This window comes from Antrostomus carolinensis, unplaced genomic scaffold (genome assembly GCF_000700745.2).
Source record: "Antrostomus carolinensis isolate BGI_N321 unplaced genomic scaffold, ASM70074v2 scaffold11595, whole genome shotgun sequence".
Taxonomy (NCBI): domain Eukaryota; kingdom Metazoa; phylum Chordata; class Aves; order Caprimulgiformes; family Caprimulgidae; genus Antrostomus; species Antrostomus carolinensis.
The window spans coordinates 35782-50695 of NW_010315745.1; the positions used below are offsets into that span (position 1 = coordinate 35782).

The 14914-nt window shown below is 38.5% G+C and overlaps 1 protein-coding gene across 1 annotated transcript; it reads right to left on the reverse strand.

Moving 5' to 3' along the window:
- Positions 1 to 1040: 1040 nt before the first annotated feature.
- On the reverse strand, positions 1041 to 2077 carry LOC104519303 (melatonin receptor type 1B). The gene has a single exon (XM_010168054.2). The coding sequence runs from the start codon at positions 2075 to 2077 to the stop codon at positions 1181 to 1183; it is 897 nt and encodes a 298-aa protein (XP_010166356.2). The 3' UTR covers positions 1041 to 1180.
- Positions 2078 to 14914: the final 12837 nt, after the last annotated feature.

Sequence of the window (14914 nt, forward strand, 5' to 3'; positions counted from 1 at the left end):
TGAGCTTGAAAAGAAAACAGAAAATCATCCTTTTATTTTATGAATTATGCAAATATGAACTGTGTGTACACTAATTATGGGATTGAGATCACCTGTCTTTGTCTGAAATGTGTCTACACGAGCTGCCCAATCTTGATTACAGTCAATGAAGACAGTGAGGTCTGTTGACCAGTTCCTCTGACCAGTAAAGATGCCTGTTTCAAGCTACAATTAATAATTTAGCAGAATTCCATGGACTACAGTGGAAATTCAGAAAATAAATTATGTGTAAACACCTACATTGGAGATATCCCCATTTAGGCAAGATAAATCCCCACCTAGCTGTCCAAACTGAGATGTTTGAACTAATAATCGAAGTTCCTTCTGAAGTCAATGAAAGGAGACCAGCAGCTCCACAAAGCAATTAATCTTATCCTTGGATGTGTGTTTATCACATATGGAAGGAAACATATCTCCACTATAGGGAACCTTGAAGGTTGCCTTAGATTAGATATCAACAGTGAATTTTGTTCAAGATTAGATGAAGACATGTGAAGCAAGTATCTCAGCTACCATTATAGTCAAAGGGGCTCCCAGTCTCAGTGTATGTAGTTATGAAAAACCCATGAGGAAAGGCTCTAATGTTCATATTTGCTTTTACAGAAACATTATTGTCTCCAATTTAATTTACAAGTCTGATTCAAAGATACTACTACTGCCACCAGTACATGCATAGAAATGTGATGTTTGGCTTATATGTGGAAAACAGAGTATCTGTTTCACCCTCTTTGTTCAGACAGAGGAGGGAAGAAAATATCACTCCACAGCCTTGATGAGCTGCTGTGCCCATAAGTAAGTACCTTCACTACATCGTCTAAGAAATGAATCCTGACCTTGTATAAAAAATGCAAAACTTCCACTGAAGTAAAAATTGCCTTATTCATATGTCTTGGAGCAGAATTCAGCTCTCAGAACTAAAACAGCTTACACTCACCTGCTGCTTTGATTCTGTAATGCATTTTCAATTGATATCTTGTATAAATCATTAATTGACATCAATGTGCTTTATCAAGAACACAGTATTCCAGTCACAAAGTGCCATCCAAATGGAAAGACCCCACAAGTAAGCAAGAATGACCAGAACATTACAAATATACTCTTGAGTTTCTCCGTGACAAATTCTTGCATGACTATTACACATTTACAAGGTATCAGTTTTCATTTGGTCATTGTTGTTTAAAACAGGAGAAGGCTTGCTCTTCTGACCATCAGTTCCTCCTTTGGATGTGTCCTGGAAGAAAAGCCTTGGCATCCACAGTGACATTAAAATTCTTTTGTATTCATTCCGAAAATTCTGGTTAAGAACTCCGTATATTATTGCATTAAGGCAGCTGTTGAAATAGGCCATGAAGTAGCTTATAATGAACAACCATTCAGGAACTCTTGGTGCCATTTCCACAGGATCGATGGCTACAGCCAGTCCAATGAAGTTTAGAGGTGCCCAGCAAAAGGCAAAAATCACAAAAACCACAAACATGGTAAGAAAGTTTCTGAAGTCACTTGGCTTCAGTCTTAGCTTTGTTTCTGACTTGACTCGTCTTCTAACTTGAAGCACTAAAACCCAAATTCGAAGGTAGCAGAAGCTCACAATGGTGATAGGGATGATGAAGTGAATTACCACAACAGCTATCGTATAGTAGGAGCTTGCAGTCTGAACAAATGTGCATGAATAGATGCGTGGATCATACTTTAAAGAGCCAACAAAAAAATTTGGCACAGTTGCAATTACTGTTAATACCCAGACTAAGGAGACGTAGAGCATCGTGTTCCAACAGCTGTACACTTTGTCATAGGCAAAGCTATGACATATATAGCAATATCGGTTTATTGCAATTGCAGTGATGTTGAAAATAGAGCCTATTACACTTAGTCCCATCACAAAGCCACTCACTTTACAGTGCATTTCACCCAAAGTCCATCCATTGTTGAAAATAGCTAAGAGCACCAGTGGGTATGGATACAAGGCCACCACCAGATCAGCCAAAGCCAGGCTCACCACAAATGCATTACCTGGGGAAAAAGAAAAATACATAGACATAAGTCTGAAAGCAAGTATACTTGTGAAGAAGAAAATATGATACACGTGGATCTGCTGGAGTGAGCCCAGAGGAGAGCCACAAGGATGATCAGAGGGCTGGAGCACCTCTCCTATGAGGACAGATTGATCAAAAGGCTTTTCCTCATGTAGGAAAGCAGTTCTCCATTTAATTTTAAGCATAGAAATAATGCTGTGGATAATGATGTAATTAGCTGGGAGACGTAAAACCAACAACCTTGTAGGATTAAAGTCCTCAAAAAATGGCAGAAGTTCATCTGTATACTGTTTGCTTCACCTGCTCTGTAACTGTAGCTTGTTTAATCTGAATTCAGGAACGGGGATCTCTTTCTCCCATATGCTTTAGGGGAAGACCATGCTCATCAGAATTTGCACAACAGCTAGTGAACTTAACAGAAAGCAGGATTATCCATCTGTAGCTACAGAAACATGTTTTATCTCAAGAGTAGTGTAAAACTTATTTTAGATGGTTCCTTGTTATGCATTTAGCAGCCTGTCTGACACTCTCTTTATATTTCAAAGGCCACATAAGTGTTTTTATAGCTACAGTTCACTGACATGGTACTGAATGTAAGGAAATTCCATGCTATTTGTCCCAAAAGTAGGATGTAAAACCAATACTACTGTGTTAGTTTTTGTGCCCTCCCAAGCCACAGTTACTCCCTGCTTTAGGTTGAAGCAGGTCTGTTTGAGTATGTTGTTGGACCTGCACAAGGAGACATTTCCTGCTGGCTTTATATGTGCTGTACTGAATGCAATTCAGTAATGTCATGCTGTTGTGAAAAAGGTAAACAAAATTTTCAGATGCAAAACTACATGAAGTACTTTTTCTGTCTTACTCAGGATTGCTAAGGCATCGGAGAAATGTCTCCAGTTTGGGGCTTCACACTTCAAGAAGTAAGTAAACTCTAATTAAACCTGATCTAGAACAAAGCAAATATCTAGTAGTTCTAGGACTTGTGAGGCAAGAATAAACAAAATAGGGAGAAAATTGAGGGGGGCGTGATAACAATCTCCAAATAAATGAAGTAGGAAAGATATAATCCTTTCTCATTACTGTAGTTAACACAAACAAGCTTCAGTTACAACACAGAAGTTTCAGATTAGACACGGAGAAAAACATTTTAATGGCAAGAAGAAGGAACTGCTGGAACACCTTGCTTTGAGTCTGCCATTGGAGGTTGTAAGAAAAATTAAATAAACATTTGTCTGTACTGGCCTAGATATGGTTGATTCCTGTTTTCAGTATTGGAAGGATGAGATGACTTCGAAGTCCTTTTCTAGCCATATGATAAATAGGATAAAGGATAAGACTAACAAAGTTATGGGGGAATTTTTATCAGAATGTATTTACATTATGGCAACCAGAATTTATCTTATGTTTTTTCATCGCTATATCTGACATTAGAAGACAGAGAAATCAGGAGAAATAAAGAAAAAAATAATCTTTTTTTCTGATTTAGAATGCTTTTTTGAGGAAAATAGAGTGCCTCCAGCCTCAGTTTATACCTGAAATGAAATTGTTCAGTTAAAATCAAGTGGGCATTCAGCTTTTTCAATGAAATTGGAAACTTACTCTAATGTACATTTGGCAAGAGAATTTCAAAGTTGTGTGTATAATTTAGGACTTTTTGAAAATTCCAATTGCAATGAATACGGACAGTTAGCAATGAACTTGTGGAAAACATGATATACCACTTTACAACATAGAAGACAAATGGTGTCATATCTATAAAGGCCTCAAGCAATTTGTCACTTTTATGGTGGTTTACAGGGTCAGGTGTTCACACTGTGCACTGAAAAGTAAGGTCCAATGTTTTGGGTTTTTTTTCTCTATTTGGCTGACTGTGGGATGAAATTTAATATTATACTACTGCAATGAATAATCTACAAAAGTAGAGAAAAACTTCTCTAATTCATAAAAAATACATAATCAACATTTTGAGAAATCAAAGATCTTAGATGTCTTTTAAGTGTTTGCAGAAAGTAAATGTTTCTTGATATACCTAAGACACAGCATTTGGAGTGGCTATAATTACAATCATAAGATAACCAAAGACGCAACTTTTTGCTGTCTGTAACAAAATAGGAAACACATAATGCTTCTCACAGAAGCCACCCATGTCCCCCCCGGTACCAAAAGCTTGCCATGCAAACCCAGTACATTATTATAATTATTTCCATAGTTTACCCAATGGACTGTTCCTAGATTTTAGTTTCGTCACACAGAAGATTATATTAATTTGTAAGAAACACATTTGCTCACTGGAATGGAAACACCTCTTAATTATAAGCAGTAGTTACTAAAAGCCAAATATGTAGCTAGGGATTCAAAAAAATACACATCTGCACTGTTTAAACCATTGATAGTTGGGTGCTTAGAAAAGAAAATAAGTTCTAATATTGACTTTGGGTGCAACAGAACTAGATTGATATTTCATTAAGCATTCTTGCATATTGGTTTTGTTAACCCAATTAATAGGAAAAAGGGAACCTGCACACCTTTTTGCCATCTTGATATGACTTGATATCATAGGAATTTGATCACAGAACAAACTTTTTTATAAAGTCTGGACTTCTATGGGCTAAACATCTGAAAAGGCAATTGAGTTCTAATGTCCCTACCAAACCCAGAAGCAATTGCAATCATCAAGTAGTTCTAAAGGTTTTGTTTCTTTCTTTGGTTTCACACTGGCTAAAATGATTGATTACATATAATGGAATTTTATTTGTTAACAGATGATGTTTTGTTACACATTTGTTTAACAAGTTGCTATACATTGCGTATAGACATCATCCTCTTAGCTTTATTTCCCTTTGGCTACAGTCATGTTTGTCCTTGTGTACTCTTCTTCTGCATCCATTACTCTTGTCTTCTTTAGCATACAAGAGTCTAGCTTCAAGACAGGTAAATTGTTTCTATGCAGCCTATTGTGCAGAATGCTGCATTTTTCTTGGTCCCCTCCTCTCCTACTGTCACAGTTGGGTGGCTGTGTAGCAACAAATGTAAGGTGTAGGGGCAAGCAAGGCAGAAAGTGAATGAACATGACTATAATGTATTGACAGATTTTTTTTTTTTAATACCAAGGATCAATGACTCAGGATAATTACTTTATTCTTCCATTTCCATATTCTAACCCTAAGGGAAAACTCAGAGTTACTCTTGTAGATTTCTTGCTTCTTTATGTCTTTAGTTGGAATGTAAGTGGGAAAGCTCCCTGTTTGGGCTTAAAAACCCCTCTAATAATCAGTACTATGTTTATAATTAAATAGCTTTTTATACTGCCTGTGAATGATAAGAACTAGAGGTTTTCTATGGTACCACTCAGGTAACTACCTGAACATACTTATCTACACTAAAGGAAAAGGAGCAAGATCTTGACTTTAATGAAGTAAATAAGAGTCCTATCATTCTATAAAATGAAGCCAATCATTCCTCTGCAGAGTTCACAGTAACAGACATCCTCAGGAAGAAGTTAGGCTGACAAACTGTCTGTCCATACACACTAGGCATTTCTCTAGTGCTAGCTCACTCTTCAGTCCCCTTTTTTATTCCTCTGCCAGACTCCTCTACCCCTGTACTCAAAATTAACTTAAAAAGGAGAGTTCTGGAAGGATTCTGGTAGCTTTGTTGTCATGGTTGGTGTATAAAAACAGAATCTGAGCTCAGTTTCTAAATAGCATTATAGCCAAAGCCACAAGATTTCACTTCAGGGATGAATGCTGTCATTCATTTTTTAAGTTACTTTTTGTATAAATTCTAAGCATACAAAATGTTTTTTTGTTTTGTTTTGTTTTGTTTTTTAAATGTTCACAAAACACACGAAGTGAGTCTAATATTTTAGTTCTTTCCTGTAAGTCACTAAAGGAAAAAAAAAAGTTTTATGGTCTTCATCATAATTCCAAATTTCCTCAAGTGATATGTTGCTTGCATAAAAAATCATTTCTCAGCTATGACATCACCTTTTTCTAATAAAGATAACCTTGATCCTTATACTAGGCTTAGTATGGAACTTGCTAGGAGCTTATGATTTTTGTTTCTGACTACCAGAAATTTGTGGAAACAAAATGTTATTTTTGTTGTTTTAATCTTAATGTTATTGCTCATATCATATCATATCATATCATATCATATCATATCATATCATATCATCTGCCTTTTAGGGCTCTTTAATGATTGTTGAAGTTAATGGGAGAATTACCATAGACTTAAAGGAGACATAAATCAGATACAAGAAAGTAAAGACCTGTTACTAACCAGAATGTGAAATATAGAAAGTATTTGGTCCATATAACAAGAGCAATAACAATGCAAAACACGAAGCACTTGAATTATATTTGGATGTATAAGAAAAAAAAAAATCAAAACATAAACCATTTTAATAGTTCCTACAACCTTGAAAAGAGCAGATCTTACCTTCAGACAAAGAGAAATAGCAGCCCATTAATCCCAAGGCACGTTAGCCAGGATTCGCTACAGCAAGTGGCATATTGGATCTATTGTTTGAGTCTAGACCAACATGGAGAATGAAGAGGCATATATAGCAGCTTGAAGAAAGCAATCAGTCCTTCAGTCAAGAAGGCTGTCTCTCTTTAATCTCCTCTTGTCTATAATTACTAATTAGTAATAGAAACTATGTAGCTTTGATAAAGTATTGTCTAGAAATTTCTTGTGCAATGTCATTTTTTGAGAATATAATTTATCAGACCTACTGAACCTCAGACCCTACTGAATCCTCATAAGAGTGACTCTCAAGGTCTGGATCAGATAAAACAGAAGCATACTCAACTAACAGAAAATTGGTATAAAATTGACTTCACGTGTCTATGTTTCCACTCCTGTTTGTATAAGAATAACCCTGAAATTGAAACTAAGGACCAATTTGCTCAGCCAAACCATTTAAGTACAGATTGTTCTAAGTGCCAGCTTGAGTGCAAACCTGAGCAAGGTATGAGTTGTTATCCAGATCACAGTTCAGGATTTTGTCCAAACAGATGATTACTGTGATGGAAATGTGTAGCTGGTCTCACTCCTGGAGCTTCCTCATTAATACGTCTGTGTACACATAGATACATGCTATTCTTCGGCTGATTATCTTTCCCAAAATTTCAGTTAATTTTTGGCATACTTTATGAAAGAATTACATAAGATAGAAGGTTATGCTTTCAGAGCCAGGACTTCTGCTAAACTTCCAGGTGGTGGCTTTTAAATTGAAGACCTGGACACTTTATTGCTGGCTCTTGATGCTGCCAGTGACACCTACCTTTTCTGACCTACCATATTTTCCACTGGGCTTCAGTTCAGGCTTGGTTGTGGGGGTTCTCCTTAAGGTTTGTTCTTTAGTGTGGAAAGGAAAACATGACTCTGGAGGGACTGAGGAACTGGCACCAGATAGGCAGGTGGAACTAAGGACTAGGTAGGTTTTTGCTTCCCTTTCCAGAGTGGCTCAGCTTCTGTGGCTCAAATGGCAGGCAGAGAGATGTCAGCTGCTCCTGGACAAAAGCAGATGCTTCTGACTTCCCTTCTGCTCACTCTTGTCTCTAGTTTTGACTTCTTTGTTTAGTAATTTTTTACAGTATTTAAGCTCTTGTGGTTCTTGATTTTTTGTTTAAATAGGTAACTTTCAAATCTCTTTAAAATCTTCTGTGTCAACTCTTTTTTTTTTCCTCACAATCCATCAGAAAGAATAAATCCTGCTAGCCTAATTCAGATGAAACTCTACTCCTGTCAGCATGAAGCCACCAGGAGTGGACAACAGCAGCAGATGGAGCAGAGAATTAAGTCTTTCACACACTGACATTTTAATTCCCTGTGACACTACAAGTCAAAAATGAGGGTAATCTTTGATTTATTGAGACGTGTTAATCTAGTATAATGTTCAACAGTGTGTTACTAACAGAAGGTTTAACATAATGCTCCAAGCAAGTGCCACATAGGTTTTGTATCCTTTGAATATGACATTTTAAAAGTGGTTACAAGCTCCTTATGTTTCATGATTTCAGGTATTAGTGGGATATACTGCAGACACTGATGTAATGGAAAGGGACAGGTGATATATTTTCACTAGAACTGCAGAATTTTACAAGCTCCAGTAAAAAATATACCATAGACAAAGAATCAAGGGTGGATCTCTGACCTATGGAACGGCTGGATTGCTTCTTTTCAGGAAATATATGTTCTGTGGAACTGTTTAAAATATTTGTTGAGTATAATTATCCTATGATATGTATAAGGAAAATTCCCTACTATCACTGAGTACTATATGCGAAGTAGAAGGGGAGTATTTATTGAGGCAGTTATCCTTTTACTGTGCAGTTACTCAAAGGCTTTGGGAGAGCTTTCTGTTCAGAAGAAATTCACACCTAGATACCCTGGAAGTTAGACACCTGTGTTTCCACAGAAAAGCCTAGAATCCATACTAAATAAGGTTTAAACCTTAGTCATCCACTTTCTGGAGGAAAGCACTACACTGTTACGTAGAAGAGGAAAAGAGACACTTCTCATTTTAAGGTTAAACAACACAAACAACCCACTATGGGATATTTCAGTGGAGAACACTCTGTACACCCCCTTTTCAAGCTGTCCTGCAATGAATAGAATGCAGGATTCACAGGACTAGAAGCTTAGCATATAAAAGGGAGTTTGAGATTGTGGCTGAGTGACTACCAGACTCCTTGACTGGGACAGACTTGCGTTCTTGGCCCTACATCTGCATGTATGACTTGGTGCTGGAAGCTACATTTGCAGGAGCTGAATTTTAAGCATATAAACTGTAGCTCTCAGGTGTCAACATAGTCTCGCTGGAAAGAGGCATCTAAGTTGCACTGTTGATTAATATGTTTCTGAGCTCATGATTTCAGCATGCTTGGCAGCTAAGTTTGAGTATAGCTCAGGGAGCAAAGGCTCGGGTTTTTCTGTGTGCTTAGGCTTCTTCTCCCTGTGGTTAAATATGGGAGCACCATACTTGCTGTGAGTTTGCTACCATGAGTTTCATAATAGACTGCAGGTGCAAAAAAATATTTCCAACGATGTGCTGTTAAAAATTTGTTAAAGGCCTGAGATTTGTAACCCGTAGGTGTATAAATTTGTTCACCTGTGGCTTCTTCTAGTGCGAGTAGGGACAGTGGTGACTCCCTATTGCCACCTAGTGCACTAGCCACGACAGAGACGATACATCGCACTGTGAAACACGGCAAAGAGCAACAGCAAGTGTTCGTTCTTCCAGAGCAAAAGTCAGGTAGTATAGTTATGGGGTGATAAGTACTTTTCCGGACCTCTGATACTTTCTGAGATTGCAGTAACTTTCCTGGTACTGAGTGTTTTCAGAGAGAGAAGGGGAAGTAAAAGACGTGAGACATGCTCTTCTAGAGAATTCGTTGTTGTCTAGTGGTTAGGACACTTCCATGGTAGAAGAGGGGGATTGGACTAGATGATCTTTTGAGTTCCCTTCCAATCCCTAATATTCTGTGATTCTGTGAAGAGCCTTTCTTTGAAAAAGGACTTGAGCCTGTGTGTCCTATAGTCACAAAAGAGACTATAGGAGACATAGGCCCTACTCAGCAGCCCTGCCGCTCTTCTGGGGTTAGCCTGCTTGTCTCTTTCTAGGTTATGTTCAAGAATTTCACCCTAGAACCAGAGCACACATGTTACCCCTTGTATTGGAATTACTCTTCATCAGTATGTTTCAAAGAAAAAAAAAAATCCTTATCATTTTTTGGAGACAGGTGCAAAGATTCTCCCAAGACGGATTAGGATTCCCTGGGTAGGGGGGAAGGGGGTGGGAATGGGCTGCGAGTGGTTGTGTCTTGTTTGGCTGCCAGCTCAGTTAAACTATCACACCCTGGTCTGTACCAATACAACTGGTTTTATGATGAGGACAGCAGGTTTCAGTGACACAATTCAGAAGCACAGCTCCTTCTCAGGTTCTCCTCTTGCACTCATCTGAGTGGTATGATGTGCCATTATTTCATTTAGGTCCTTGCCAGCCACTCCTCTACACAACCAGCCTGGGGTTTTTTTGGCAAAATGTTTGCAGAGGAAATAACCTTGCTCTACATGTCTAGCCACCTGCAACTGAGCTGCATTTTGCAGCAGGTGAAGATCCCTTATACCAATGCCCTTACACTGAACTCAGGATCTTGCCTTCAGGATAGTCTAGGATAGCAAAAGGCCCCTGTTGAGGCTGAGAGTGTCTCTATCTAAGGGTACTATTACTTTTCATGCAGGCAATGAAGCTAAGACATTTACTCTGCGTGTGGGCACCAGTGATGACCCAGCTTCAAAACCTCCAGTTGCTTAGCACAATCACTGAACATCAAAAAAACTCCCAGACTATTTTTTTCACTAATTCACAAAAGAAGTTGTGTTTCCTGTATCTGTCAGTACATATCAGCTTAATTTTCTTCGCCTGAAGTAATCACAGCTGTTGATTGCTTCAGCCAAGGAAGAATAGGAAACCTACATGAACAACTGCAAGTACGAAAACTCATTTACTGCTGACAAAGGGGTTAATATGAAAAGCTGTAAAACACAACAGGTGCAATCTAGTCAGATTCTATAAATACCTAGGCAACATATTATTGTTAATAACATATTTTTTTCAGTCTCCCAACACCATATTGCATTTCACAGAAAAAAAGTGAATATGTAACATTATGTAGGATGTTATTTTGTTAAAAAAAACCCCCTCAAAAATAATAAAAAACCCAAACCAAAACTAAAACTTGGTTCAGATCAACTATAAAAGACTGGAGTGTGGAAACAAACAAAGTAAGGATATTTCACTGCTAAAAACTCTGGGCAAAACTTTATTGTGTCCTGGCAGATATTAATTTATATTGTGTGAAAGGCTAGCTCATCTTCTATTACCTTCACTATTACCTTTTATTACCTTCATCTTTGCTACTGTGTTTAACCTGAATTTATGTTGAAATTACATTGTTGGGTTTTTTTTTTTCTCTCTCACAGTGACAAGACAGCATTCAGGTCCTTAGAATAACTTATTTTCTACCTTCTCTTAGAAAGGAGGATAGTAAATTGAAGAATTAAAATAATTTTGTGCAAACAAAACCCATGTTTTGTTTTAAGCTGGTTGGTTTGGGCTTTATTTTTAATACTCACTAGCAGATTAGTTGAATTAAAGAAAACCAAACCAAAACAAACAATGAACTCCAGAATATAAAATAATTATATTTTTTAAATATAAAGCTCAAGATACTACAGAAGATATTAAAAATATCCAGTAGATATATCAAGTAAATAAAACTGGGACTGTTGCAGACTATGGGACGTACTCAGCACCAGTTAGCCAGGAGATGTAGTTGGGTATGATAAGGTGCATCTTGCAGCTTTGCCCTGGAGACCTGTTTAAACATAACAGAGTATTTTGACCAGTACAAATGCTGGGATCTCTCTTATGGAAATGAAGACATGCCAGTGGTAATTTCCACAGTGATTTACCCAACTGCTCTGTGGGGCTCCAGATGAAGGACCCACAGCATGTGACAGCTACACAACCGGAAACAAATACCTGCAAAGCATGTGCATGCAAACTAGTTATATTTGCAAAAAGAAGTCAAATATAAGCTCATTATTACTGCTATGTACTTTTAGGAGTTCCTATGCTCAATTCCCAGACACGGTGGGGCGTCCTAAAACAGTCTTAGAAGACTATAAAATGAGATCTGATACACTGCAGTAAATATCTTATATGGGAACTCTGATACAGGAAACACTTAGGTTGACAAGTTGTCAATGCTTCTAACATTCTCTGGAGTCCCTTTGTTATGATCTTCTTTTCCCTTCTCTTGTTTTCTGTTTCACCAAGGAAGAAAACAGATGATATTTGATGAAAAATGGCCATTTTAACCTTCCAGTGAGTAAAAGTTTTACCTTTTTGTTCTGAGCTTTTGGAAGGCCTCATCATTGTATGTACATAGGGAGATGAATGTCTTCAGAAGCTGTTGCCAATCTATGCCATCTGCTTCTTTTGGAAACAAGTAAAGTAAAGTACACTGAAATGATTCATCCTATAATGATACTCTAGGTTTGTAAACAGCATGTAAACAGATGAGTAAATAAAATGCTAATAAAATGCTTTTACAGAAAATTATGGTGTAGTCTCTTCTAAAGCTTTATCTGGTTTGTGTTTCAACTCAATAAGACAGTGTGTAACGGTCATTTCTTGATTTAAGGTATTTTCTGAGAGCCAGTAAAAGCCTTGCAAAATGACTACACAAAAACTCCGTTCAGGCTGGGCCTGTGAGTCATGATTTTGGTGAGATAGTTAAATGAATGGAGATAGGCATATAGATATAACCAAAGAATCACTTAAGCTGGAATGGATCTCTGGACATCATCTAGTCCTGTTCAAAGAGTGGTCAACTACACCAGATTGCTCAGGGCCATGTCTGGTCAGGTTTTGACTGTCTCCAATCATGGAGACTCAACAGCCTGTCTGGGTGATCTGTTCTAGTAAGGAACGTATATTTACACAGGTAATTTTCTGGTTTCACTAGGGAATGGGGGAAGATGCTGTTGATTTTGTGCCAGATGAGGTCTCTATCTGATACACTAAACAACAGATGGCATCTAAGATTGTGCATGTTACTACATAAGCAGAGAAAAGATATGGTCATTAACAATGAGCTTAGAGTTGTTTGATCAGAAGAACAGGTCCTAGTGCAGATTAGAGTAGGTGGGGCCTTGTTTTGGTCATGCTTCTGTCTTCAGATTCCTTGTGGCAGCAGAATCTGAACAGTCTCTGACTGGACATAATAATCTGAGCCAAACAGAGAATCTAGACCAACAAACATTTACATACCTGGGGAGTGGAGGGTGGAGTGCGATGAGGGCTGCACAGAAAGAGGGAAGAGGCACCAGATCCTAGCAGAAATATTTTTGCAAAATAGTTCCCACTGGCTTTAGGTAATAATTCATGGGAGTTTACCTCCCGTCTGCTTTCCGTATCACTCTATACTGCAAAGACAGAGTTCTGCCAGCACAAATTATTCTCTTCCTATTATTTATTAAAAAATTATCCCTTGTTTAACAGATAAAGTGACATGCAACCAAAGGCATTCATACTACCACAAACATATTTACTTTCTTTTCCTGTTTGATCTTTTCCAAACTGGAGCAATAAAAGAATGTAAAACTAGTGGCAGTAAGAAATAAAAGCCCACATTAAAGGCTTAGGAAATTTACCACCTTTAAAGAAATATGCACTGCAAAGAAAAAAGCAAGCTCTTAGAAATCAGGGATCTCAGAAGTCAGGATGAGTCAAAGCCTACCTATGAATCACTAAGCCTGTGCCATTAATAGAGTTCTGGCAATTGTGTCGAATGAAAATCTTTCCATCAGTACTCAGGTTAAAATATAAGTGGTTTAGAGCAAATTATGGTGTCATGCTGGAGCCTTATAGAATCGCCATGTCACAGACTCTTCTAGGTTAGAAGGGACCTCTTAGATCTAGTCCAACCCCTCCTGCTCAAGCAGGGTCAGTGAGAGCAGGTAGCCCAGGACACTATCCAGTTGGGTTTTCAGTATCTGCAGAGATGGAGACTCCACAACCTCTCTGGGAAACATATTCCAGTGTTTAACCACTCACACAGTAAAAAAAGCTTTCTCGTGTTCAGATGGAATTTTACATATTTTAATTTGTAGCCACTACCTCTTGTCTTCTCAGTGGGCACTACTGAGAAGAGCCTGGCTGCCTCTTCTTCACTCCCTCCCACCAGGCAATTATACATATTAATAAGGTCCCCTTGAGCTTTCTCTTCTCCAGGCTGAACTGTCACAGTGCTCTCAGCCTCTCCTCACATGGGAGATTCTCCAAGACCCTAATCACCTTAATGGCTCTGTAGTGGACTTCACTCCAGTAAGTCCTTATCTTTCTTACACTGGGGAGCCCAGAACTGAAGACAGCACTCTAGGTGTGGCTTTATCGGTGCTGAGGGGAAGGATCACCTTCCTCAGCTTGCTGGAAATGCTCTGATGCAGCCCAGGAGGATGTTAGCCCTCTTTGCTGCAAGGGTGCATTGCTAGCTCATGAGCAGCTTGTGTCCACCAGGACTCCCAGGTCCTTTTCTGCCAAGCTACTTTCCATCTGTGTGTCCCCCAGCATATATTGGTGCCTGGGATTGTTACTCCCCAGGTACAGGACTTTGCATTTTCCTTTGTTGAACTTCATAAGGTTCCTGACCCCCCTTTTCTCCAGCCTGTCCCTGTCCCTCCGAATGGCAGGATGATCTTTTGACATATTAGCCACTCCTCTCAGTTTTGTATTTTCTGTGAACTTGTTGAGGGTACAACTGCTGCATCATCCACGTCATTAATGAAGAAGTTAAACAGTATTGGTCCCAGTACTGACCCTTGAGGTTCACTGCTAGTGGCTTGCCTTCCTACTGGACTTCGTGCCACTGATCACAACCCCTCTGGGCCCAGTGTCTCAGCCAGATTTCAATCTACCTCACTATCCACTTTCCTAACCCTTATTTTGTCTGCTGGTCTATGAGGATGTCACAGGAGACAGTGTCAAAACTTTATTAAAGTCAAGCTAAACCAAATCCAGTGCTTGTCCTCTTCCACCAGGCTAATCATGTTATTGTCCAAGGCCATCAGGTTGGTAAAACACAGTTTCCCATTTGTAAATCCCTGCTGGTTACTGCCAATCACCTTCTTGTCCTTCATGTTTTTGGAAATGTTTCCAGGATTAGTTACGCCATCAACTATTCATTATCATATTAATGAGTCAGAAGTGGTACCTTCTTAGCACATCCTCCAATTTTATTGACTGCTTGTCTTTCAACCATTAAATA

Bases quoted from the DNA above. Each gene is read 5' to 3' on its own strand.
- LOC104519303 (XM_010168054.2), bottom strand. From the start codon at position 2,077: ATGTCTATGTATTTTTCTTTTTCCCCAGGTAATGCATTTGTGGTGAGC.